Source organism: Dromaius novaehollandiae, chromosome 4 (assembly GCF_036370855.1).
Source record: "Dromaius novaehollandiae isolate bDroNov1 chromosome 4, bDroNov1.hap1, whole genome shotgun sequence".
Lineage (NCBI taxonomy): Eukaryota > Metazoa > Chordata > Aves > Casuariiformes > Dromaiidae > Dromaius > Dromaius novaehollandiae.
The window spans coordinates 72,430,254-72,454,102 of record NC_088101.1 but is presented as its reverse complement, the minus strand read 5'-3'; the positions used below and the strand labels follow the sequence as shown (position 1 = coordinate 72,454,102).

The 23,849-nt window shown below is 39.6% G+C and overlaps 1 protein-coding gene across 3 annotated transcripts in view; it reads right to left on the bottom strand.

The window, feature by feature from the left end:
* BOD1L1 (biorientation of chromosomes in cell division 1 like 1) overlaps positions 1–18,331 on the bottom strand; it is a 40,720-nt gene extending 22,389 nt beyond the window's left edge. For all 3 annotated transcript variants that reach the window (XM_026121907.2, XM_026121908.2, XM_026121909.2), the window contains exons 1-10: positions 17,625–18,331; positions 17,053–17,177; positions 15,515–15,705; positions 13,580–14,191; positions 12,981–13,130; positions 11,425–11,594; positions 10,233–10,356; positions 9,772–9,916; positions 8,679–8,754; positions 1,669–7,813 (exon numbers count right to left, since the gene is read on the bottom strand). In XM_026121907.2, coding sequence (XP_025977692.2) covers positions 1,669–7,813; positions 8,679–8,754; positions 9,772–9,916; positions 10,233–10,356; positions 11,425–11,594; positions 12,981–13,130; positions 13,580–14,191; positions 15,515–15,705; positions 17,053–17,177; positions 17,625–17,831 — 7,945 coding nt within the window. In that variant the 5' untranslated portion in view covers positions 17,832–18,331. The remainder of the gene's footprint in view (positions 1–1,668; positions 7,814–8,678; positions 8,755–9,771; positions 9,917–10,232; positions 10,357–11,424; positions 11,595–12,980; positions 13,131–13,579; positions 14,192–15,514; positions 15,706–17,052; positions 17,178–17,624) is intronic.
* Positions 18,332–23,849: the final 5,518 nt, after the last annotated feature.

Sequence of the window (23,849 nt, the reverse complement as noted above, 5' to 3'; positions counted from 1 at the left end):
CCTCTCTGCAGTATACTAGCTCAAAAAATAACTCGACTTCTGCAGAAACACAAGTAATTCTATATTTTCCTTGAGTATGTAAGTGTTGGAAAATAAAGGCCATCAGAATTTACCACAGCTTGCTTATGTCTTCTGACTATAACAAATGGAATGTATTTTTCCTTGTTTTTCTTTAAAAACACTAACAGGTTTCAAACAGTAAGTTATATCTGCATTAATAAATGCATAGTTAAGAGTTGGTACAAGGAATAATATTTTTAAGCGACAATTATACCTAAAGCTGTATCTAAACACATAACCACTCAAATTACCTGATTTCCATAAAGACTGAAAGCTCAGGAGCTCCTGTTACTGCCAAAGATAGTTGTTCTATAAAATCTTGAACCCCACCCATTTCATCTCATAAGGGAGCAGCAGTATGCTTATAATGTCTGAAAAACAGGCCATGAAGATGGCATTCTCAAATAACTTCCTCAGCCTTTTTAGGCACCTATTTCAGAAACTGAAATGATTAAATGGTTACAATCCACAAAATTACCTAATCTAAAATTACCTAATCTACTATTACCACTGGCATTTACAGAAGCTGCATCAGAAGACAACACGATCTAAGTGTGGTAGTTTACATTTTCATGGCTCGTGTTTGCCTGTGTTGTATAAATACTGAATAACATTCTTCAGGTTTGGTAGTTCAGCATCTTTTCCTGACCTATGCCTAAAATCCCAAATTCTGCAGAGTGAGCTTTCTCATCACAGGTATCAATTGCAAATATGGACCTAAATTCACATTACAGTATTTTAGTGTATTTTTTGAAATGATGGCAATGACAAACACATGAGAGGGAGGAAAAGTTTTAAAAGAAGAGAAGTACTTGACCAGCATAATTCAAATTCCTTTGGTTTAAATGAAGATAAATGGATTTCTCTATTACCTCTTTTACAGTTTATTTTCTCCAAAATCTATAATGAAGTCATAACTTCGAATTCATTATGGCATCTACAGAACTTATTTCATAAACTTGGTGCGTTAATTACTCTGGAGGATCAAAGAGGAGAAAGGCTGAAAGTAGTAGGATGTTCATTACACAGTACTCTAGGGACTAGCAATGCGGAAGTTCATTTCACATTATCTAGAAAAACTGATATGGAAATAAAATGTGGTTAGTGTTCTATACTACTGTAACTTAAGTTTTAGGTTTAAAATAGACACCTAAATCATTGCTTTCTCTAAGTATTCATTTACTAAGTATCACTATCAGATTCTTCTGGTAATATGAAGCAGGACTCTATTTCAAGTGTATCCACAAGATAAAATTCAGTCTAAGAGAGCGAATAAGACCATTAAATAACTCCTCAGAGAAAATCTGTAGTTATGATTAAGGGTGGCCACTCAATTTTCACAACCACTTAGAAGTTACCATTTTAAAATGCTGAAGAGATGTCTAAGTGAAATGCACCCATAATTTTGTTGTCATGCCTACACTCAAAGAAGCACATGCTTAATTAAGCATTTGTCATCAATTCTTAAATAAACTATTAACACTTTTTTGGCAACCTACACATAAATAAATATATTAAAACAGTCTAAGTTATTTCTAACTTTACTCATGGTAAAATATGTTTATTTCTACCAGCTTATAAGCTGAAGAGAAAAAAAGAAAACCTCACCTGATTTAAAGGTTGCATTACTTTTTTGGAAAGTAACTTCAATTCCAGTATCATCTATTTTAACCAAGCTCATCTTGTCATCACTTTCATACAGCTCTTCTACATGCAATGCAGGGAAGTCACTTTTTTCCCCTAATTTTGCTTCTATAGTCACTTCACCATTGTTTGCATTTACAGTAACTGCATTTGCAGAAACTAAGGAAAGAGCCTGTGCCCTAGGCAGTGGAGTCCTTATTTCAGAAAAGTCACTTTCTAAAAGCAAGTTTGAATTGAATTTATAGTTTATATTCCTCAGAGTTTCATTCTCCATTGCTGCTTCTGAAATCACACAAGAGAGTTCTGATACAACATCCTCATGTGAAACATCAGCTTCAGCTTCCTCATCATCTTCATTTTCCTCTGTGGAAGGGCTTGCACTCGCAGCAGTCTCCGTACTAATCTCCACACAAAGGGCTTCATCTACGCTCAGAAGGTTCACTGAATTTTCATCCGTTTCTGTGATTTCACTGTTTACTGTTGTTTGAGATGCTAATGATTCTCCCCTCACAACACTCTCAGAGGTCTCATTTTCTCTACCAATGACAAGCAAAGAATTACTACTTTTTTCTGGGCCTGTAGTTGACAGGATGCATTCAATCTGGTTAGCAGTATTAAAAGTTTCCTCACTTTTGCCTTTTACTTCTGTACTCTCAGCAGCAAGCTGACTTTCTTCTATGACTGCAAAGGTGAAGAGACTATCACATTCTTCCATCGTGCTCAGCGTGATCACTGCCCCTTCCTCTTTACCTCCAACACTTGAAGCAGTGTGTTGATCTTCACTGTTGGTGGCTACCCTAAGCACAGGAGCTCCACATTCTCCCACAAAAATCACAGAACCTTTGCTTTTTGCATCTGCATCAAAAGCCGCTAGTTCAAACTGTTCATCTACAGTTGCACTGGTCTCCACGATCTTACATTCCTCTGATGCATTTGGAGAGATAATGGCATCTTCATCTCCTTCTGCTACGATGAGCTCACTTTCAGCTTGTGGTGCTGCACTAATCAGGACTATCTCACATTCTTCCGTCATACTAGTAGTGATCATAGCAGCTTCATACCTTCCTTCTGTTTCTGAAGCAGTGAGTTTGTTTTCATCTTGCACACCTACGCTAGACATTGGAGCTTCAAAACATTCTGCTGTACTTGTAGAGATCATTACTGTTTCATTTTTCGACTCTGCATCTGAGACATGTTGAACTGCCTCTTCTGCGACTTCACCAGACATGAGGATTACCTGTTCTTCCACAACACTTGTGGAAATCATAGCACACTCATCTTTTTCTTCTTTACCACTAGCAGTTGGGTGACTTTCATCATCATCTCCTCCCACACTGCATGCACTGGGCATAGGAACCTCATATATTTCCATATCTATAGAAACCATAGTATTCTCATTTATTTCTTCTGCTCTCACAGAGGGGAGCTGGCCATCATATTCAACAGCAGCGCTTGACATAGGAGTCTCAAATTCCTCCACAATACTTGTGGAAATCATAGTGCACTCATCTTTTTCTTGCTTACTGCTAAAAACATGCACACTCTCTTTAAATTCTGTAGCTGTACTGGGCATTGGCACCTCTGTGTCTTCAGTGTCTATTAAGACCACAGAGCTTCCTCCACTTTCATTTGCTCTTGCAACAGCGAGTGGACCTTCCTCAGCATCCATGGCTGAATGTAAGGGAGCATCACTTTCTTCCACTGTACTGGTAGAGATAACATCCCCTTTAATTTTTTCTTCCTTGTCAGCAGGAATAAGAGAATTCTCATCTTCCTTTGGAACTGCACTACTTATAGAGCCATCAAGTTCTCTGCTGCGAAAGGACATCATGGCATTCTCATGCTCTTCTACAGCACTGGACTGACTTTTATCTTGCATTGTCATAGCACTAGTCATAGGACCCTCACATTCCTCAGCATCTAATGGAATCAGGCTATGTTCATGTTTTCCTATATGTGCTGTCAGGCCACCATCCTCCGCAGTACTTGCACTGGTTACACTGCTTTCAACAATCCCTTTAGTATTTTTGCCGTTTGTGCCATCATTACCTTCTTCCTCCGCACCTGTCATGCTGTCAACAGTAAGCTTATTTGTATTTGTGCCAGCCACTCCTGATTCAGCTTCCATTTGTTCAGCAACTATGCAGATAATGGAACTTTCGCCTTCTTCTGCACCTATACAAATTACAGCATTCTCACTTTCCATTCCCGTACAAGTAGAAGCATGCTCAATTTCTTCATTTCCTCTTCCAGTACTGGTCACAATACCCTCTCCTTCTTCATCCTCCTCTTTTGAGCCTGTACTAGTCACAAAACCCTCATCATCACAAGGGCCTATACTGATCATAGTGATGCTGGCTTCTTCCTTTGCTCCTGTACTGTCCATTAGACTTTCACATTTTTCAGCATCCAAACAAACTGCAAACTCTTCATTGCTATCTTCTAGGCCTGTGCAGACTACTGAAATTTCAGCATCATCTTCTGGAGTTATGCCTGTGCTGGTCACTGCACTTTCACCATTTATAGTATCCTCACATTTGTCACTACTAGTTCCACTTGTGGCACTGTTGTTCATGTCCATTTCAATACATGCACCCGTTACAGTGCTTTCTCCTTGGGTATCTGTACCAGTCACTGAGCAGATTATAAAGTTATGATTTCTTTCTTCTGCACCTGTGCAAGTCACAGTACCTTCATGTTCTTTCACTTGGCCAGCTCTTCTTGCACTGCTACTAAATTCACCTGAATTGTCGCCACTTGTGGCTCCTTCACCTGTTTCTGTCCCCGCGCTGGTTACGGCACCATCGCTCTCCACTTCACCTAAACAGGATACAGAACTTTCAAATTTGCCAGCATCTCCACAGGTTGAAGTTTTTCGCTTTTCTTCAGAGCCTGCACTAGTTACAGCATCATCTTTTTCTTCCACTCCAGCACTATTCACATTGTCTTCAATTTCTACTCCACTTGCATTGACTGAATCCTTACCACTTTCTTCTGCATCAACCATGCTGCACTCATCATTTTCTCCTTTTGTACTAGTTAGGAAACTTTCACTTTCTGCTAATCCTGCAGTAACAACACCACTACCGCCTTCCTCAGCTGCTGCAACAGTACACTCACCAACATCCGCTCCTGTGATGAAACCACCTCCCTCACTACTTTTTACCCAGATGCCTGTTGTGAAGCCTTCATCAGCTTCTATGCTTGTGCAAATTAATGTCACTTCACTTTCTTCTTCTGAGCAAGTGGTTGTAGCATCACTTTCCTTTTCAGAATGTGATGCACCCTCAGCTCTTCCTTCTCCTGTACTAGTGGCTATTACAGTGCTCTCAATTGTTTCTGTGCTAGTACCTATCACAGTGGCTGCAGTTGTTCGAAGGCTGCTGTGCAAGCTAAGTTTATTACTTCCTGCACTGGTACCTACTGCATTGCTTTCTATTTTATCTTCTACGCCAGTCATGTCATTCCCTTCTTCTCTACTAGCTATAACGGAGTGTTTGACTGCTTCTTCTGGAACTCTTGTGGGCACTAACACAGAGGAAGATTCTATCATATCACCAACATCATGCACATCATTGTTTTTCATGATATCCACCATCGTGCTTCTTTCTCCCTTTGTAGAAGGGTCTATATTCAAGCATCCTCTTTCCTTTCTTTTTAGGTTTGTTAGGACAAGTTCTTTTGCTGTTGCATCTCCACAATCTTCAGTTATGTCAGTCATCAAGCTTTCATCTTTTATTTTAAACTCACTTCTTTGAGGGGTCTCTAACTTAGTTGCTTTGTCATAATCTTCTTGAATACATAAGTCAGCTCTGTCTTCCATTGCCTGTTCATCAGGTAGGGGCACCTCACTATCTTTTTCTATGCTGTCCATAACAGCATTGTTGCCATCATCTTTCATAAAAGAACTTATTGCAGCACTGTCTTGTTCCACGTACACAGCCTGTGCTGCATCATTCTTCAAAATGAAAGCATCTTTAAATAAAGAAGTCCCATCTGAATTATGGCATTCTTCTTTAGACACACTACCCAAGGAATCTGTAAAATCTGAGATATCCATATCCATGGACTTCACATCAGCAGCACCTTGTCTGGAAGAATTAATAGCTAAAGGATCATTATCTACATTGGGATTTAGCACAGTTTTTAAATTCTTTGGTTTTTTGCTGTCATCTGAAGCTTGATCCTTACTGGGAGCATTCAGTAAGATTCTACCACTTGTTTCGTACACAATGCTCATTTGATAAGCCCCTTGTTTATGGGATCCTTGATCCATGGAAGTTTGTTTGGACAAAGCGTCTAAGGCACCAGTGTCTTTATTAGGGATGTCTTCTTGTTTAGCAGTTTTTTCAATTGCAGTCAGAAGCTGAGATTCACAAGCTTCAAGATCTGCCAAGCTGCATTTTAATTCCTTATTTGAAACAGAGAGAGAGATTTTTTCTTTTGTCTCATTTTCAGCATCTGTGGCTTGGAGGGAATTCTGAACATTTTTTCCTTCGATTTTAGATGCTTCCTGTATTTTTGCTTGTTCCACATCAAGTTCCATCGGCTCTCCCTCATGGGCAGAATACGAGTCATCACTGTTTGTACTTGACTTTTGAGTGGCTGGAGTATGGCTGGTTATAGTTGTGCCAGCTGACTGCTTTTCCTCTCCTGCTTGCATATCTTGGTGTGATATACTGCCTTTTCTGTTTTCACACAGTATCTTCTTACTTGATTTCTTATCCATTGTCATTACAATGCCGAACACTTTTTCATGACTGCTATCTGTTTCTTTAATGTCTTTATCCTCCAATTTGCTATTCTCTTCCTTCTTCTTTATTTCCTTGTTACTATGCTTTAAGCTTCTGCTTTTGTGACTTTCAGAGAACTTTCTTTCTAGTTTGGAGTTGCTTGAATCTTTATCGCTCCTGTATTTCTCTTTTATAGATCCTCTTTCTCCTGAATGCAACTTAACTCTGTGACTAAAGTCTTTTTGTGATCCCTGAGTTGACTGCACACCACTTTCAAACTCAAACACAACACCACTTTCCTCAAAATTTTTATCTTCATTTTTGGATTTGTGTTGCTTTTCTGAGTCATTCTCTTCCATACTCTTATCTTTGTCCAGTTTCTGAACTGTCTCTTGTTTTGCTAAGTTTTCCTGTAATTCTGTTTCAGTTGCTTTGAATTGCTTACTATGACTCTTTGACTTGGACTTTAACAAAAGCTTGTCTTCTACAACACTCTTAGATCTTCGTCTATCTTTGTGAACATTATCTTCTTGTTTCAAATTACAATCAGAGTTAGGTGATTCTACTTCATGTTTATCTTCCGAGTAACTTTCACTTCTTCTGTGTGATGCAGAAGCAGGTTGCTTTGAGGCACTTACGGAATCCTTTTGTGGCCTAGGATCACTCAGTGACCTTTTGGACTTGTATTCTGCTCTTGATTTTTCTGTTGAGAGATGTCTGTCTTTTTTATTTTCTTTACGCAGTAGTTCTTCAGCTTTTAAAGTATATTCAGAAATATTTTTTCCATCTTTTCCAGTTACCGATATTTTCCGTTCACTTCTGTGTTTATTTTTTCTTTCGGATTTGTCATCTGAAGAAACTTTCATTTGCTGATTATGCTTCTGAGCACCATCCTCTCCTTTTAAGCCTCTCTCGAGAGGATGGAGTTCAACATCCTCGCTTGATTTATGAATACTGTCTCCTTTATATTTGTGCTTTAAAGAAAGTTTATCTTCCGAAGCAGTTCTCTCCTTTTCATTTTTATCTCTGTAAGATTTGGCTTCTTTTTTGGCAGCATTTCTGACATGCTGAATTTCTGTATCACTATCTTTTTTGGGATGTTTTTCATTTTTAAATATAGATTTCTGCTTCTGTAGTTCTTCAGCATTAACATCTGCTCTATCTGGTTTTTTTGAATCCCTTATTTCACTGTCCTGCTGGGTTCCTTCAACCTGAAGAGTGGTGGACATTTTTCTTTTATGTTCTTTCTCCACTTTAGAATCACTTTTGTTTTCTTCAGTTGAATGCACTGATTCTGAAAGTCTTCTAAGAGGTTTAGATATTTCACTTTTTCCATGATTATGCTTCAGTTCTTTTAAAGAATTTTTTTCACAAGTCTACAAAAGAAAATTGTTCACATAAACAGATGTTACATAGTTCCTTCACTCTGTAACTGAACAGAATTGTTCTCCATCAGTGCAGTATACCAGGGAATCCACTTATTCTAATAAAAACTAATCATATAATATGACTAACAAGAAAATGAAATCTGGGATTTTTACTTCAAATATCTGCCATTGTGGGAAAACCACAAATTTGTGAAAAAACAGAAATTAACCTCAAGCAGTCTGAATTAGAATATCACTTTCACTCTTTTAAAAGTGATTTAAATGGATTTTTAAATGGACCATTGCAACCACATATATTTAACAAATTATTTCAAAGAGTCATTATGCTAGCTGGTTAAAAAAAAAAGGACTTCCAAAAGATAATTCTTGACTTCCAATTGATTTTCCAACTATCACCATTTTTGGTGATAACATTATTGGTAAAAAGTTTCAATCTAAAAATTCTCTTTCCTGTACTGTTCAGGCTACATTCAGTTTTTACTTTCAACTTCTTTCTGTGAAGCAAAATAGGTCAAGCTCATCATATCTCCAGGTATGAGACATGCTTTGCTCTTTTTTCAACCCAACAGGACCTTAAACTAGGTATTGTGTATATATCAGCACCAAATAAGCAGACAATATAAATTGGTTATGTAAACCTACACTAGCACTTCTAAGAATTCAGAAGAGATTCACTAACTCAAATGAAAAAACTAGCAGAAAAAAACTAATTCATAAAAATGAATGCAGTAGCATGCAGTCTGGCATGTGCATATGAACAAGTATTTTTACAGTTAGGAAGAAATACAGCATAAACTTTATTTGCATTAAAGAGTTTTTTGAAATGAATTCTAACATCCTAAGAGATACATACCTCATTTGTCTTTTGCATTTCTTTAGAGTCATCTTCAGATGGCTCGTATTTCTTTTTCCAACTATCTTCAACATGCCTGAAACAGACAGTCAAGGCAAGCAATTAAAAAAAAAATTTGTAAACTTTCAGCTTTTAAACTGAAGGAAAAAAAAAAAAAGAGAGAGAGAGAGAGAGAGAAGTGCATTCTAAGATACAGAAGAAGAATGATCACACAACTTTAAACTATTCAATTTTTCCAAGCTTCTTTTATCTTGGAAAACACTACAAGTGTTACTGTAAAAAAGATAAGAGCCCTCCTTGCCACAGGGAGATACATTCTCCCCTCTGTAGTTCTCTTCTGTACAAGAAGGGTAAAGATACTCTTTTCATCTTTCAGAAACTTGACTCATTTTATAGCTCTGTGTGTGTGTGTGTACACGTGTGCTGACACATACACATGTACGTAAAACATCAATTTAAAGACCAAGCCAACTTGAAGACTGACTGAATTAAGGTTCAAAAAAAAAAAAAAAATAATGGATTAGTTTGAATAGTATCAACCTCTAAAAGTCTTTTTAGTTTATCTCATTAATAAACTCAAGCAACAAAGGTGTAATAAGATGGAAAATGAAAATCTAGCATTAGTTTGGCAAAAGCTTGCAAAAAAGCATGCCTTCACAAAAGGAGATACAAATACTTTTTTTTTTTTTTTTTTAAAAAAAAAAGAACGATTGAAAGGATTCAGGATACAGCTTACTAGACATCTACTAAAAACCCAGCCAGACCAGAAAAATAATAGTTAATGGAAGTACATCACACTAGTTTTTCATATTAGATGCACAAACACCTAACAGCTGCCTGTTCTCCTGCCTTTATTACTGCACTGTGTGAAAAGCCACACAAAGGCTGCTACTGCAGCCTGGCTGAGCTGCAGTACATTAAGCAGCCACTACTTACGCCTCAATTTCATGCTTATTAGCAGCAAAATTGCTCAAATATTTCAAGAGGAAATTGTTAAACAGATAAGGCTACTTACAAAGTTGAGCAGAACCTTTTCAAACTGAAAAAATGAATACGTAAAAACTTTACACCTTATGACCAAACATATGAATACCTTGAATCTCTTTTTCTTTTTCTGCTCAGGGCTACTTTTTTTTCTAAAAATTTCTGTTCTTTAAGTACATCCTTAATGCTGGTACCAGTAGCTTTCGATTCAAGACTTCTTGATGAAGGTTCTTCCAAGTTCAAGCCACTTTTTCCTAAAATAATATAGTACACAAATGGTGAACTATAGAAGCATCTCTTTATATTATTGTTTTAGTTCCAAATGTGAATTGCAAGCAGCACAGAGTACTAGCCTGTAGGGATGGTTGTTGCATTTCAGCAATATAATCATGGGATATACGAAAGAGTGAAGACACTTTCACAAATAAACAATTTGCTTAATCCATTTTTCTGTTACATCCCTAGCAAAACCTTGGGCTACCAATATTTTACCTGTTACTTTTCACTCTTAAAAAAGAGAAAAAGCAAAACCCCATAAAACCATAAAGCTGAACATTATACACCCTATACCTTTAGCATTTTGACTTCCAGTTTTCAGCGACTTTGTCTTTTCTGCAGCTTTCTGTTTACGTTTTTCTTCAAGCCTCTCCCTGTTAATTTGTCTTCTTAGAAGTCTCTCTTCTTTTTCTTTAGCCTGAACAAGGAAAAGACAATTTATTTTTACTGTTAAGCCAAACAAGGAGTATTCTTTGACTATAAAAATACACTTTTAAATCCTGCAGAAATCAGAATGTTTTACCTTGAGGCAAAAAGAAAGAAAAAACAGCCTTTAGAAAGCGCTGTATGAAAGTTAACTGAATTCTCTAACACTTCTGTGAGGTGAAATTATGTGAAGCCCCACAAAGTTTCATTGCTGCTTGACATTGCAGAGAGATGGAGGCTATGAGACTTTCTCAAAGTATATATCCAAGATATGGTGCCCACAATCAGAGTGCACAGTAGTTTACGGGTCTCATTTGCTCACTCACGGTTATTGGGAAGAATAAATGGGGCAAACTATGCTATTATGATAACATGTATTTAGCCAAAGGAGAAAGATATCCAAAAGAACCGCTGGTCCTTCCATGCAGCACAGTGAACATGCTTAAACCTCTCTACCCATTCTCACTGCCAGGAAGAACTACATTTGTAAAGCGACAGTGTATGGAAGTAGCCTGCAGTCAATTCAAGCCTGCTCTACATGAACCACACCAAAACCAGGTAACGGATAGATAAGGGCTACTTTTTCACCCAAATTGTCACTATATATATGTCTACTGAAGACCAGATTTTTCATATGCACAGTAATTCTCAATCTCCACACCAAGTGACTCAATTGAGAAAGAATTCATCTACTGCTGTGATTCTGCAAAGACACTTCACATACTTAGTAAATCCTCTGTGAACACCGGAAGAGTGCTCATTTTAGCGAGGGAAAAAGACTGGGGGGTTAGGGGGGAGAGTGCTTCATGGTTTTCATAGCTAGATGCTTTTAAGTTGCACCCAGCAGAGCACTTCTTTGGAGTGCAGTGCTTCAATTCATACAATACTGGTCAAAGCTGGAAGAAGAGGCAGCTGTAAGACAGAAAATAAAAGCAACACCCCCACACCCCAAAGGAACAGCAAATTATCCCACTTAAACCACCACCAAATAAGAAATGGAATTTCTGTACTGAAAAATTTAAGATGTTAGAATTTGAACAGTAACAATATCCAGACTTACAATGGACTGACGGCGTTGCTCTACGGTTCGTTCGTCATCAGAATCACTGAAGTACTTGGAGTACAAAAAAGGCTTGCGAACATAAGCATGACGAACAGGCTTGGCTTTCCCATCACTCAGCTCGTTACTCTGAGACTTTGTCTTACTATGACTGTTTTTCTCCTCCTCATCTGAAAAAAGTTAGTGAAGTGCAGAGATATGTTGATAAATCACAGCAGAATTTTCAACATACAATTTTAGCCATATGCTAACTTATGATGAGGTAAGCTGTTCTACAATTTAATAATAGAACTCTTTCCTTTAAAAATACAAACAATATAAAAAATTCAAATACCATAAACTTAAATATCATTAGATTATGAAAACCCAAAAGGGATATTCATCCATTTGTGCACATTATTCAGACAAAATGTTGCAAGTTACAAAAAGCAGAATAAACTTGGGTAAAACAAAGGTGTTTACTCTCTTATAATATGTATAAAAAGGCAACATGATTTACAGGTATTTAGCCACTTATTAAGCTAATACTGTATAGGAAGTCAGAATATAATTTCTGCTGTGCATTAAATTAAGCTTCATTCACACACCAAAAGATCAGAACTTAAAAATTAAATAGGTTTACTGAAATATATAAACAAAATATTTTTTCATATTCATACGAGTACCATTCAAGTAAATTAATCTATTTCAATTTTACCAGGATTATTCTAAACAGAGCAAAAATATTTGTGCTCCATACCGTACAATAAATTTGCATCCTTGAAAGACACTTAAGGCTTGTTTTCACTTCACAAATAGTCATACCTGAATGTAAACTGTTATGTTTACAGGTAACATCAAAGCCAGACAACATGCGAATAATTCAGTGCTTCTAAATAATATTCTTAAAGCAGAAAAGTTAAGCTCACAGCATACTAGAGACAATTCATACAAGCTCTAAATCTTATGAAGTGAAAGGTCGCCTTAACTCCAAAAGCCACATATTTCCAAAAGCTATAAAGTTTGAAGTCTGCTCCAGACAAAGAGAACACAAGGAGGCAATCTGCCTGCCAAACAGATTTGGTGCTTCCATTCATGTTCCTTCCACCGTGGTCTGGCAGAATTTGGAAATCTCTGCAATCCAAAAGCTCTAATAGTGGCCTGATCCACAAAGTCAGCAATAACACACTACCGTAAGGCCACGGACAAAGCAGTCCAATGTTAGACCAAATTCATGGGGACATGAGGGTAAAAACCTCAAGACAAAGCCAAAACTCAACATCACGAAGTGTTCCTGTTGCCTGTGATATACTGCAGTATAAATAAGATTTACAATTTTAGAATATATCATGCTATTAAAAAAAAAAAAAAAAAAAAAGATTCAAAATATGTACCGTTACTCAGTTTTGCCAGTTGCACCAGCACTATCAATTCCACATTCAAGTTATTTTGCATAAATAAGCACAATAAAATACACTGCAAAATGTCAAATTTACAACATGATTTACTGAAATGGCAGAAATGTAACATTCATTCTTGTGGTTTTATCATCAGATTTAACAATCTGGTTATTTTACCATCTGATGTGATCTCCCCTTCTTCAGTACTGTCAGAAATTACAGCTTCCTCTTCACTCTCCTCTTCAAAGGAAGAAAGGTCACTGGTATGGACAGAGCTGACAGTGATGTCACTGAGTACATCAACATCTGAATCTACCAAAGTATGTTCTTGCAAAGGAAAAAAAATAGAAAGAAGTTGTAATGCAGTACACTGTATTTGAGAAACTTTTCTTACCAAAACAGAAGAAGCAGAGAAAAATCTATTTATAACATTGAAAAGATATATTGTTAGACTGACTCCTTTTACTCAAAAAAAAAAATTCCCACTGAGGTAGAAGAAAACTAGAAACTTTATACACAAACCAGGATCTGTGGTCATCTGCCTCACTCTGGTGAGCCCTCTCAATCAACGCACACTTGAAGAATCAAGAATGATCAGATTCCTGACGCGAGTTCCTCAGTTAAGCGCAAAAAACTACAAGCTGTTCTGTGGCCAGCCAAAGAAATTTGCCAGGATTAGCACAGCACCTTATTCCAAATATACTTTCAATTCAACTCCTGAATACACTTGTGAAAAACCAGACATATTTTAAGGAAAAGATTCACCCACATCATACCTTCTTTTGTGCTTTCAGTTGTTTTATGTTTATTGCTATTTTTTTCTGGAACTAACTGTTTTGGTGGTTCTGACTCTCTCACTTGCTTTTCTTCTTTTGGCTTTATAGAATCGTCACTTTTCTTTGAATGGTCAGACTTCTTCTCAAGTTTTTCTTTCTTTTCTTTTCTTCTTTCCCCTTTCTCACTGCTGTCTGGTTTCTTGTCACATTTATCTACCAATTTACTCTTTTGATCTTCACTTTCCTGTTGAATTTCCTTACTTGTAGAAGTTAAACTATTAGTATCCTTTGCTGCATTTTTTACTTCTTCACTTTGATAGGGAAGCTCATTTAAATCTTCACACTTTTCGAATGTTTCGGCTCCTTCTCCAGAAAGATCACAAATTGCTTTCTCTCTGTCTGGCAAGTCCTCTGCATTTCGCTCTCTCTCAGTGCTACCATCAACACTCTGCTGAGACAAGAGTCTTTTTGCAACTTTGTCATTGCTCTTGGAATTTGAGTTCTCTGTTGAAGCCCTGGCGGCACTTGCTTCTTGGTTAAGAGATGTTATTGTTTCCAAAATGGACATTGCATCACTAGCTACATTGCCACTAGGAGCAGCAGTAGAGACACCTTGAAGAATAAGAAAAAAAGAGTTTTAGTTCATCTAAGTTTCTGTAACTTTCCAGGAAGGAAATATTTATTTCTATAGAGCTTACATTTGAAAGGAAGTGGCCTTTCAGAGAGGATATGCATCCAGTGAAATTAAAAAGACTGCTTACTCCATCTAAAATAAATACATTTAACCAAAAGGTTTGACCACTTTTGAGTCTAACCATATAGAGATTTTGGATTAAAAAAATAAGGAAAAAACAAGAAGTTGGACTTCTAAAGTGATTTGGCTCTGGTTACCTGAGATTCATTTTGCTCTGTTTCATATGACTGTTCCTGAGATCACTAAAGAAAGCAGGGGTTGTCTATGAAGCATGTTCTGCACAAAACCCTTGCTCAACTTCACCATGCTCCCAAAGGGGAGGATGACTTTGGAAAAGCATGAAATAGAATACTGCAGTAAAAAAAAAAAAAAACCAAAACCAAAAAATCTAGATTTCATTGCTCCAATATCTTTATATATGATCTGGAAGGTGGACTCAGCACATTATATTTTCAAACTTCATGAAGACAATGGAACTATCAAAAATCCTGTATCATTTTCCCATTCTCTTGGAAGGAATTTTGAAGGTGGATGAGAAAGAGTTAACTGGACAAGCACTAAGAATTGCAGCTGGCTTGTTAACCCACTTACTTTAAAGGAAGTGGGCCTCACAGGAAAAGGGCTAGGATTTAAATAAAGGGTCTGGTTACAGCTGGATAGACTGCTCTGGAGCCTCTTAGGAAGGAAAGAACAATTACCTGCAGAAGTGTTTAGAAGCATATACCAGGGAACATAAATGAAAATTTATAAATTCAGTACTTGCTTTATAATAAGCTAGATTCTCTAAATTCGCTTATCTAGAGTAGAACTTAAGCTCTTGAGAGAAGCTTAGCCATTCAAATTTTACCACACATGGTAACCACATTAAGACAGTTAATGTCTTGTAGATAATCTCTTTTGATCTAACAATCCATAAAAAAGTGAAATCATTCTTTTCTTATAGCTATGTCTTATCTGACTCTATAATACTTACAGGGCCAAATCCTGAGATCAACTTTTCTACAGTAAACTGATTCCTTGTAACCTCAGGCAGAAGAGAGAGTTTGGTACATGGTGACATCTCTTGTGCCTTCTACATTTACACATACAGCAAGAGATAAATATTATGGTATGCTGCCTGGAGCTCAGCTTGTTAATACTGATGCTAACCATTTTGTGCTAGCAGCAAACCTAGTCAATGCTTCCCGTCCTGAGTAAAACAAAATTCTGGTAATAGACTGCTTAGTGCAATGGTAGAATACCTTGTACTGTAACAGAAGTATCTGCTTTCTCCTCACTTGGAGCTGTACTAGGGCCTGCCTCCTCTTTGTGATTCAATGTGGCTAAAAATTCATGGACAGCTTTTTCCACCTGAGGTCTGAACGTGTGGTTGATCTTTGGGTCCACAACCTGAGAAATAATTCTGTCAATTCCAGATTCCAACATTCCAGACCTGGAACAAAGTTACATTAATACTTAATAAGGAAATGTCTTTTCAAGAGCATCTTAATGAAATATGCTCATTTAGGTGTGAAGTAAACACTTTTAAAAACTCCCAGTGAAGCATTAACGTTTTCTGAGTATCACTTCAAGTGTGTATTTAGCTAACTACCTCTATTTCAATAGCTCTCACAATGTCTTATGAACGTAAAAGAAAAACATTTCCTCCCCTTCTAACCCCCCTCAAAAAAAATTACGGTAAAGAAACAAAGTGATCCAACCACACAGAATTAAAACAACGAACAGTCTGTTGTTGTAGGCATAGCTAGCTATGTCTATAGCATAACTACAAAAGTTAACTAATTGTAAAAGTGATGTTTGTGGAAGAACTTAAGAAGAAACATGATCTTATTAAATTTGTTTTGTTTCATGGAAATTAATTATAGGAAGCATAAGGGACAGATGCATAGTAGACCAGTCATCACCACCATAAGTTACTTTTTCCCAATACTGTCTGACAGCTCAGAGTTTTGCTGCTTTATACAACTCATCTTCCAATAAAATCAAATAAATCATAAACTATAGATAGAAAGCTATTATTTCCAGTCCCCCTGTACATTCCAGAAAAGATTACATTATCTCTTGTCCCCATTGCTTATTAAAAGAAAGCCCCAAATCCTCTTTACCAATTATCAATGGTATCACTCACTATCAGTGAAAAAATAGTTCTCAAATCCCTTTTTTGATGCAGTTTAGCGTCCAAACAGTTGCTACTCTGAAGAAAGTTCCTAATGTTTCTTATGACTCCACACACTGAGAACAAAAACTAGAGGAACACTCATGAAATAATGTAATGTCAGATAAGTGCTTGATGTCATTTTGACATAACTAAACAGTAGTTCCACAAAGACTCTTCTCTAGCTTGACAGACTTATGTCCAGTTTCTTGTTCTGCTAACTTAAGTTCATACTCTACAAACCTTAACTTGTCAAACCCTATTAACTTTACTTGGCTCAAAATCTGATGATAACAGGAATTGTATTAATTTCTCACTTAAAAAAAAAAAAAGAAAAGTAAAGTCAAATTTTCTAGCTAGGATGTTGCATCCCAAATCAGAAACAAGCTTTCCATCCCTGGAACAACTTGGATCAGACAAAATACTATTTGCAGTCTAACTCAGACTAATGCTGGTGACAAGTTGCTACCTGAAATAATAACACCTTTTAAACATTAAAAAAGAAGTGCTTCTTTATAAGTGTTTTTAAAGAAAGCAAGTGGTTTACACCTGACCTAGAGCCTCAGTCATCTATCACAGTACATGAGTGTGTTCAAACGGAGAAACTCCAAATGCTTCACTTACTTGAGAACCTGCTGCCTAATGTTATTTCTCAGCTGGTTCTTGTTGAGATGAGGACTCCAGGTATGAGTTGCCAAATGATTGGAAACAAAGTTGTCAACACGTTGCCTCAAATTCTGATACGCAGGCTAGAAGAAATAGAGAAGTTAGACGCAAGCTTTGATAAACAGTTATCCTCCCAGAGACGTGGCTGGAAGAGTTAAGAACCTCTCCGAACTCTGCCTCCTGAGCACACTAGCTGCTCCTTCCTTCGGTGAATAAAGCACGCCAAACGTGCCTATGTTATTGAAAACACGCAACAAGAACAGTGGCATTCGTATCACCGCCCTGCCCACGCTCCCCTCTGAAGACCCGGACTCCGGCTCTGCTCCCGGGGAAGCCCAGAAGAGGCTTTAACTCCGGGGGGGGCAAAGGGGAGCCGGGGCCCTCGGCGGGGCCGTGTTGCTCCCCTGTCCTTCCTCCGCCGCCCCCCCCAGGCCAGGCCGGGCCGAGCCGAGCCGGCGCCCTGCGCGCCGGAGCCCGGCAGCGCGGCTGCCCCCGCCGGCCCGGGCCGAGGCCCCGCCGGCCGCCCCCACCTTGGTGTCCACGTCGGCCAGGCAGTCGCGGCGGAACTGGTCGAAGAGCCCCTGGCTCTTGAGGTGGTTGACGATCATGGAGACCAGCTCGGGCTCCGCCGTGCCGCCCCCGCCGGCGGCCCCGGCCCCCGGCAGCGGCGGCTGCTGCTGCGGGGGCGGCGGCGGGGGCGGCGGCGGCGGGGGCTGCGGCTGGGAGTTGCTGGCCATGGCGGGAGCGGCGCGGCGCGGCCCGCAGCGAGCGCGGCTGCCGGCTCTCCCGGCCGGGCCCCAGGCGGGGGCTGGTTACCGAGCAGCGGCCGCGGCAACTCTGACCCCGGAAGCGAAAGGGAACGGAGGGAGGAAGCGAGAGACAACGCGAAGGGAAGCCGGGACGCGGCCGAGAGCGGCGCCATCGGCGCGAGGCGAGCACTGGCGGCCCGCGGGAAGTGGTGTGCGGGCCCTTTAAGGGGACGGAGGGGCGGAGCCGCTCTGGCCCCGCTCCGGCGGCGCCCCAGATCGGGCTGCGGGGCGCAGGGGGGGGCGGCCTGGGCGACCCGCGGCCCCCGCCTGCCTCGCCCGCGGCTCCCCGCACTGCCCGGCCGCCGCTGGGCGGTGCGAGCAGCGCGGAGGCGCCCGCGGAGCCCAGCCGCCCGCGGAGCCCAGCCCGGCGCCGCGCCGCTGCGCGCTTCCCGGCGGTGCCCCCCGTGGCTCCGCCCCTGGGCCGGGGCCCCGCCCCTTCCTGCGCTGGCCGCCATGATGGTGGGGCCGGCGCCGCGCGCTTCCTCCCCGGGGCGAGGGGCGGGGCTGCGCCCCCGCCGCTCCCGCGCGCGGGCGCGGCGCAGCCGCCAGGGCGCGCCCCCGCCGAGCCCAACGGCCGCCGCGGGCGCGCGCGGCGTGGCGGGGCAGGGCCGGGAGGGCGCTGGTTCGCGGCCCGGATGCGGCCGGGGCTCGGACTGCGCCGCGCGCGCCGTTAATTTTGTCGGTTACTTTCAGGCGGCGCCCTGAGGCCGCGGCTCCTCAGCTGCTGCGTCCCGCCCCCGCCTGCGTCCGCGGCGGTTGGTCGCACTGACGGGCTGCGTGGAAACAGCCCCCTGACAGAGATTTTCCCTCAAAGAAGCACAAGCTGCTCTTCTCTGCTAAGAGCTCTTACTGTTTTCTGGGCCCTCCTTGCCCTACTCCAGAGGACACTCCTACCCTTACCTTGTCCCCTGTAACCAAGGGCTCCTGTCACCTATCCAGATCTTTAATTTGCTTAGGCTCTGAGTGGCCTCTGGGGTTGGTGAGGCAAACTGGGTGATACTTGGGCTTGTTTCCTTTAGATTTCGCTGTATCCCCACTTGCTCTTCTAATATGAGTGTTTGCAAGCTGTTTCTTGCGTGCAGCTTGTTATATCTTTCCTCATTTATTTCTCAGTGTTACAGTCACAACATTTTAATATTCTGCATTGAAGTCCCTTCAGTGCCTCTGATTGCTTTTGACACTCTCCTAAATATCTTGTGTTTCCACAGTCTTGGAATTTGAATTGAACGCAGCCTGGTCTAGTAATTCCCAGACTGTCTTGTTATGACTGAAACAGGACCACAGAGTTGGCAAATAATAAATTGGGAAATGGAGAAATTAATTTTGTTTGGGACAAATTAATTTGTACTAATTTCCCATGTTTGGGAAAATAATTTGTAGGGACGATAACTGCATGACAGTGCTGCTTCACTGGGTGTTGTTTGGTCTGCTAGTCTGTTCCTGCCTGGCTGACAGCTCCTTTCCTAACCAGGGTGGGATAAGCATGAAAGGAAGTGTAAAAATGCACTTAAAAATATAAAGACTGGCTTACAGTAAAAGAAAAGGGATTTGGCAGTAATAATGTTTTGATTACACAAATTCTGTGGTGTAATGAGTGGCGTTCCTGTTCAGCTACAAACGTTAGAAATTGCCATCTGCAGCTATAGTAATCATTAAAAATCTTATTGATCATCAGAGCAAGAGTCTCAGGATTGTTACTGCAGACTTAAAAGTAGGTCAGAAGTCTAAAGCTTGCCACTAGTTTTCCTGTTGTAAAATAAGTACTCAGACTGTTAGGAACTGCGCAGGAGGAGCCAAATCTGACAAATATTTAAGAATATTGTGAGATTTTTATCTTTGGAAGCCAGAATAATTAAAAAAATCTGGCCTCTATTTGTGTAGTTTCATATTTTCTACATGGATGTCCAGAAGGAGTAGAGCACCAAGGTTTGAGATGGGTGGGGAATCTGCAGCTTGGAGCCTGATGAAGCCCACTACCAGTATATGCAAATGTGCAGTTTACTGAATCTGTCAGAAAGATCTGTTCATCCCTCAATAAGGAAAAGTTTCTTCACTGCTGACTAAAGATTATGTAACAGTAAGCAAGAAAGCGCAGAAGAGAAGGGTGTCATTTTAGTAAATGCATCTCCTAATTTTAGAAATTGTGTGACTTACCGTGATAGTGGATGAAATTTCCAGAGTTTACAGCAAAATTTGCAAAATTTTTCAAACAGTGTGTTAGGGAAAAGCACTTCCACTCCCTGGTTTTTGGGCAAAAAACCCAAGCATAATGAAAAAAATGGAAAAGCATGCTTCTTTAACACCACAGGTGAGATACCTGCCTCACAGAGCAACGTACCATTCATAAGATGTGTCACAGACAACCTGGAGCATATGTGGCCTTTGTCTCAGACTACATCAGTAAATATGCTGTGAAGGATACCAGGGAGCAGGAAGCAATTAATGCGATTTGGGAATTTAAGGGCTATCAGGGATCAGTTATACCCAATGGTCTGAAACTATTGCAACAAGCAGCCCATATTCTAATTGATTCAAGAGCTGAATGTGGCAGACTGTTCTGTGCTGTGCGTTGTGTACTCTCCCATGCTGCCTGCAACTTGCTGAGTGTTCCCGGCTTGTCAGATCCCTTATTTCTCAAACTCAGTAATCCAGCACTGCATAACTTTAGTCCTAAATACTGTCTGAAAATGGCTTATTTGTTGTTTGGGTCCAACTGTACCTTGTCCTGTGAGAAGATGCTGTATGGGAAACTGGAAGTCTCCTGAAAATAAACAAAATACTGGTTTGAATTAAACTGAAATCCCGTCTCAGTTGTCTATTCATTTTAAGGATGCTTTGCACTCTTATATTAGCTGAGATTTGGTTACAAGAAGTCTTGTGTGCTAATAGAAAGACACAGTATTTATTGATTCCAGTATAGTGTAGCTATGCAAACAATTACAAATGTACGTCTAAATGTTAAACAGCTTGCTTTCTTGAGTGCACAAAAGAACATGGTTTCCTTATATACATAAGTGTAATTTTTTCAATTGTTCCAGACCATTCATACTATACAGTTCTTGAAGTTATTTATTTTGTACGCAGTATTTATCCTTGTAGTTTATTGTAGTTATTACTGTCATTTAATGTAGTCACTTAATGATGCCTGATACCCAGTGCTAGTCAAATGTCTTTATTTGTGAGATAACATTGAGAAAGACTTGTCAGATAATTAAGAGATACAGTTCAAGCTGAAATACTGAAAGACACAAAGGATTTGTTCTTCAGTATTTTATAGTTCTTTCTGAGTTCAGTAATCTCGTTTACCCCTATAGTCCCAGTTAATTTTCCTAGCCTATATTTCTGTTACTATTTCTGTTTCTAGGACTGTCCAGAAAAAAGAATTGTTCCAAGCACACACTTCATGTCTTCGCTTGTGCTTGGACCAATTATTTTTCTGGACGGTCCTAAGAGTACCTCTCCTTAACTTTTGCTTCTTCTATATTCACCTTATTCCTCACATCTTCACTTATGTAAACAGCTGAATTCCATATGGTGTCTATTCGGCTTATGTTTTGCTTTGCTGATTTTTCTGTACTTTGAATTATACTTCTGCCTTTTTCTAAAGTAATTTGGAATTTTTATAGTGTTAATGTCTGTGATCCCTAATCACAGTATGAGAATTTTCAATCATTTATACTCCAGTTTCTAACTATATTGCATTTTAGTTTATTTCGGAACTTTTATTGAAATCTAATTTTTGTTATAAAAAATCAATTATTACTTTTACTAGTTCATATTTTCATATCCTGCAATCCCCACTATGGGAATTTACAAGCCAGTAATGACTACTGTTGCTTTCCCTGTCTTTTAGGGAAACAGCCTATTTACTTAATAAAGTAGACCACTTACCAAATATTTCTCAGTTCCAGATGCAGTTCTTAAAGTCTGGGCAACATTTAAGGTGCTGAATAAATACTAAGATTCAAGACAGACAAAAGGAGGTACACAAGATGTTGTGGGAACTGGAAGTTTATGTGTTTGCAAGCGGAGACTAGACAGTTACATGAAAGAGAGAGTTGTTGAAAGTCATGAAATACACAGAAAGTACACCTGGGCCAGAAGGTACCTGCTCTGTGTGCTGTCAGAGCCTAGGAGAGTGTTTGAATATCTTCTCTTTTACATCCTTCCTGGATGCTTGCTTTTGTCTCTTAGACATAGGACTCTAAGGCAAGGCAGACCCATTGCAGCCCTAGTCGTTTGACAGCAAGGCATGCAGCTTGTGATTTCGGGTTAAGATCTTTTTGTCTCAGGCTTATGGTTGAGTAGTTGTGGGCATCAGTGGAATAATTCAATAGTAATCAAATAATATGTTGGAATTGAATTCCAAAAGATTGATACTAGTGTAAATCAAAATAAAGTACCTGCTCTTTCTTTTTAGACAATGTTTCAGGAATCTTACTCTGCGAATGCCTTCCACAAGTATCAGTTTCATAGTGGTTCCTAGCTGATTTCGTGGGTGTTAATAAAATTAAACTCTCTTGAGGAGAGTTACATCATAACAGAACTGATAAAAGTGGTAACAGAACTTGGCAGGCTAGCTGATGTTTTCTGTTCTTTCAGGAAAACACTTTTTTGTCTTTTTTATCTATCTCAAAACCTTATGTTTACTCAGTATATCCTGATAAGGTATCTAAGTTTATGAAATATCTGAAATTCAGGTGACTGCTGCTTGTATAAACTGTTCACCTAAGATGAGTATGTTCTTTGTCTATGCAGTTAGTTGAGGACAGCTTAGAGGCTTAATTGTAAAGGTGATTATCTGAGACTAAGGAATTCACATCAGAATAAATGACCTTAAATTGCATGTGGGAAAGCTCCATACAGGGTTCTAAAGTGTGAAGCTAAAAATCCTCTACTTTGCGTAGGAGTAAACTCCCAATCTGGGAGTTAAGTTTGGTTTTGCAGAGATATGCCCTTTGTCTGTGATAAAGCTTTATATTGCAAAGTTTTGTGGTCTATGAAGATAAAGGATTGTTGGTTGTGTTGAACTGTGAGGCTGAAAACCTTGCGAGTGAGACATTCCTCTTAAATACCTGTACTCTGTTACAAAAAGGGGCACACAGAAGAGAGCACTATTTACAAGTAATTTGCTTTTTCTAGGGAAAAGTAAAGACTTTTAATCAGGAATGACTGAAATGCTTGAGCAGATTCTTGCATAGTGAAAAATATAAAGCTGCCTAACACCAGCTAAAGAAAGATCTGCCCAGGATAAATTGCTCAGTTCTTCCTCTACGTATATGGTAACATGTCTGTGCCTTGCACCGTCCACATTACCACTGTTGTTTCATTCTGTGAAGGTTATTCTCTTTTCCCATGTAGCCTATGTATTGTTTATTGTGGTACAATAAACCTAGAACCTACAGTGATGAATTGATTTGTTGAATGAATGTGCATCTGCTGATGCATATTTCACATTTGCTTCTCCCTTGTGCATAAACTGTATATTTTGTGATTGTCTGTAGTTAAAGAAAGTGTCTCAGATTTTCTGATGCTTGCTGATGACAATTTTTCCAAAAGGGTAAAATTATTATGCCTGGGAGCAACACCAGTAATCACAGTCTAGTCCACCCTGTTTTGAAACAGCAGAGAAATGCTGAGGTTTTATGCTTCGTTGATAACAGTAAATGTGGTTTCAGCTGAGCTGTGGCATAAAATGCCCTATTTGTAAGACTAAAATGTAGCCAAGACACAGACTATATCGTTAGCTGTGGCATGATCAGCTAGTCGTCCATATCATTATATGGTAATAGTCTTGATATGTGAAATTCTCTTGGATTGCCAAGACCTAAGGATGTGATTTTGTCATCTTTTCTGGATAAAAAAATAGTATAGATAAACTTTAAGTATTTTAATAAAGCATTCTTGATGCGCTCCTTCTGGCTTCAAGACTATGTTTCTTTCCAG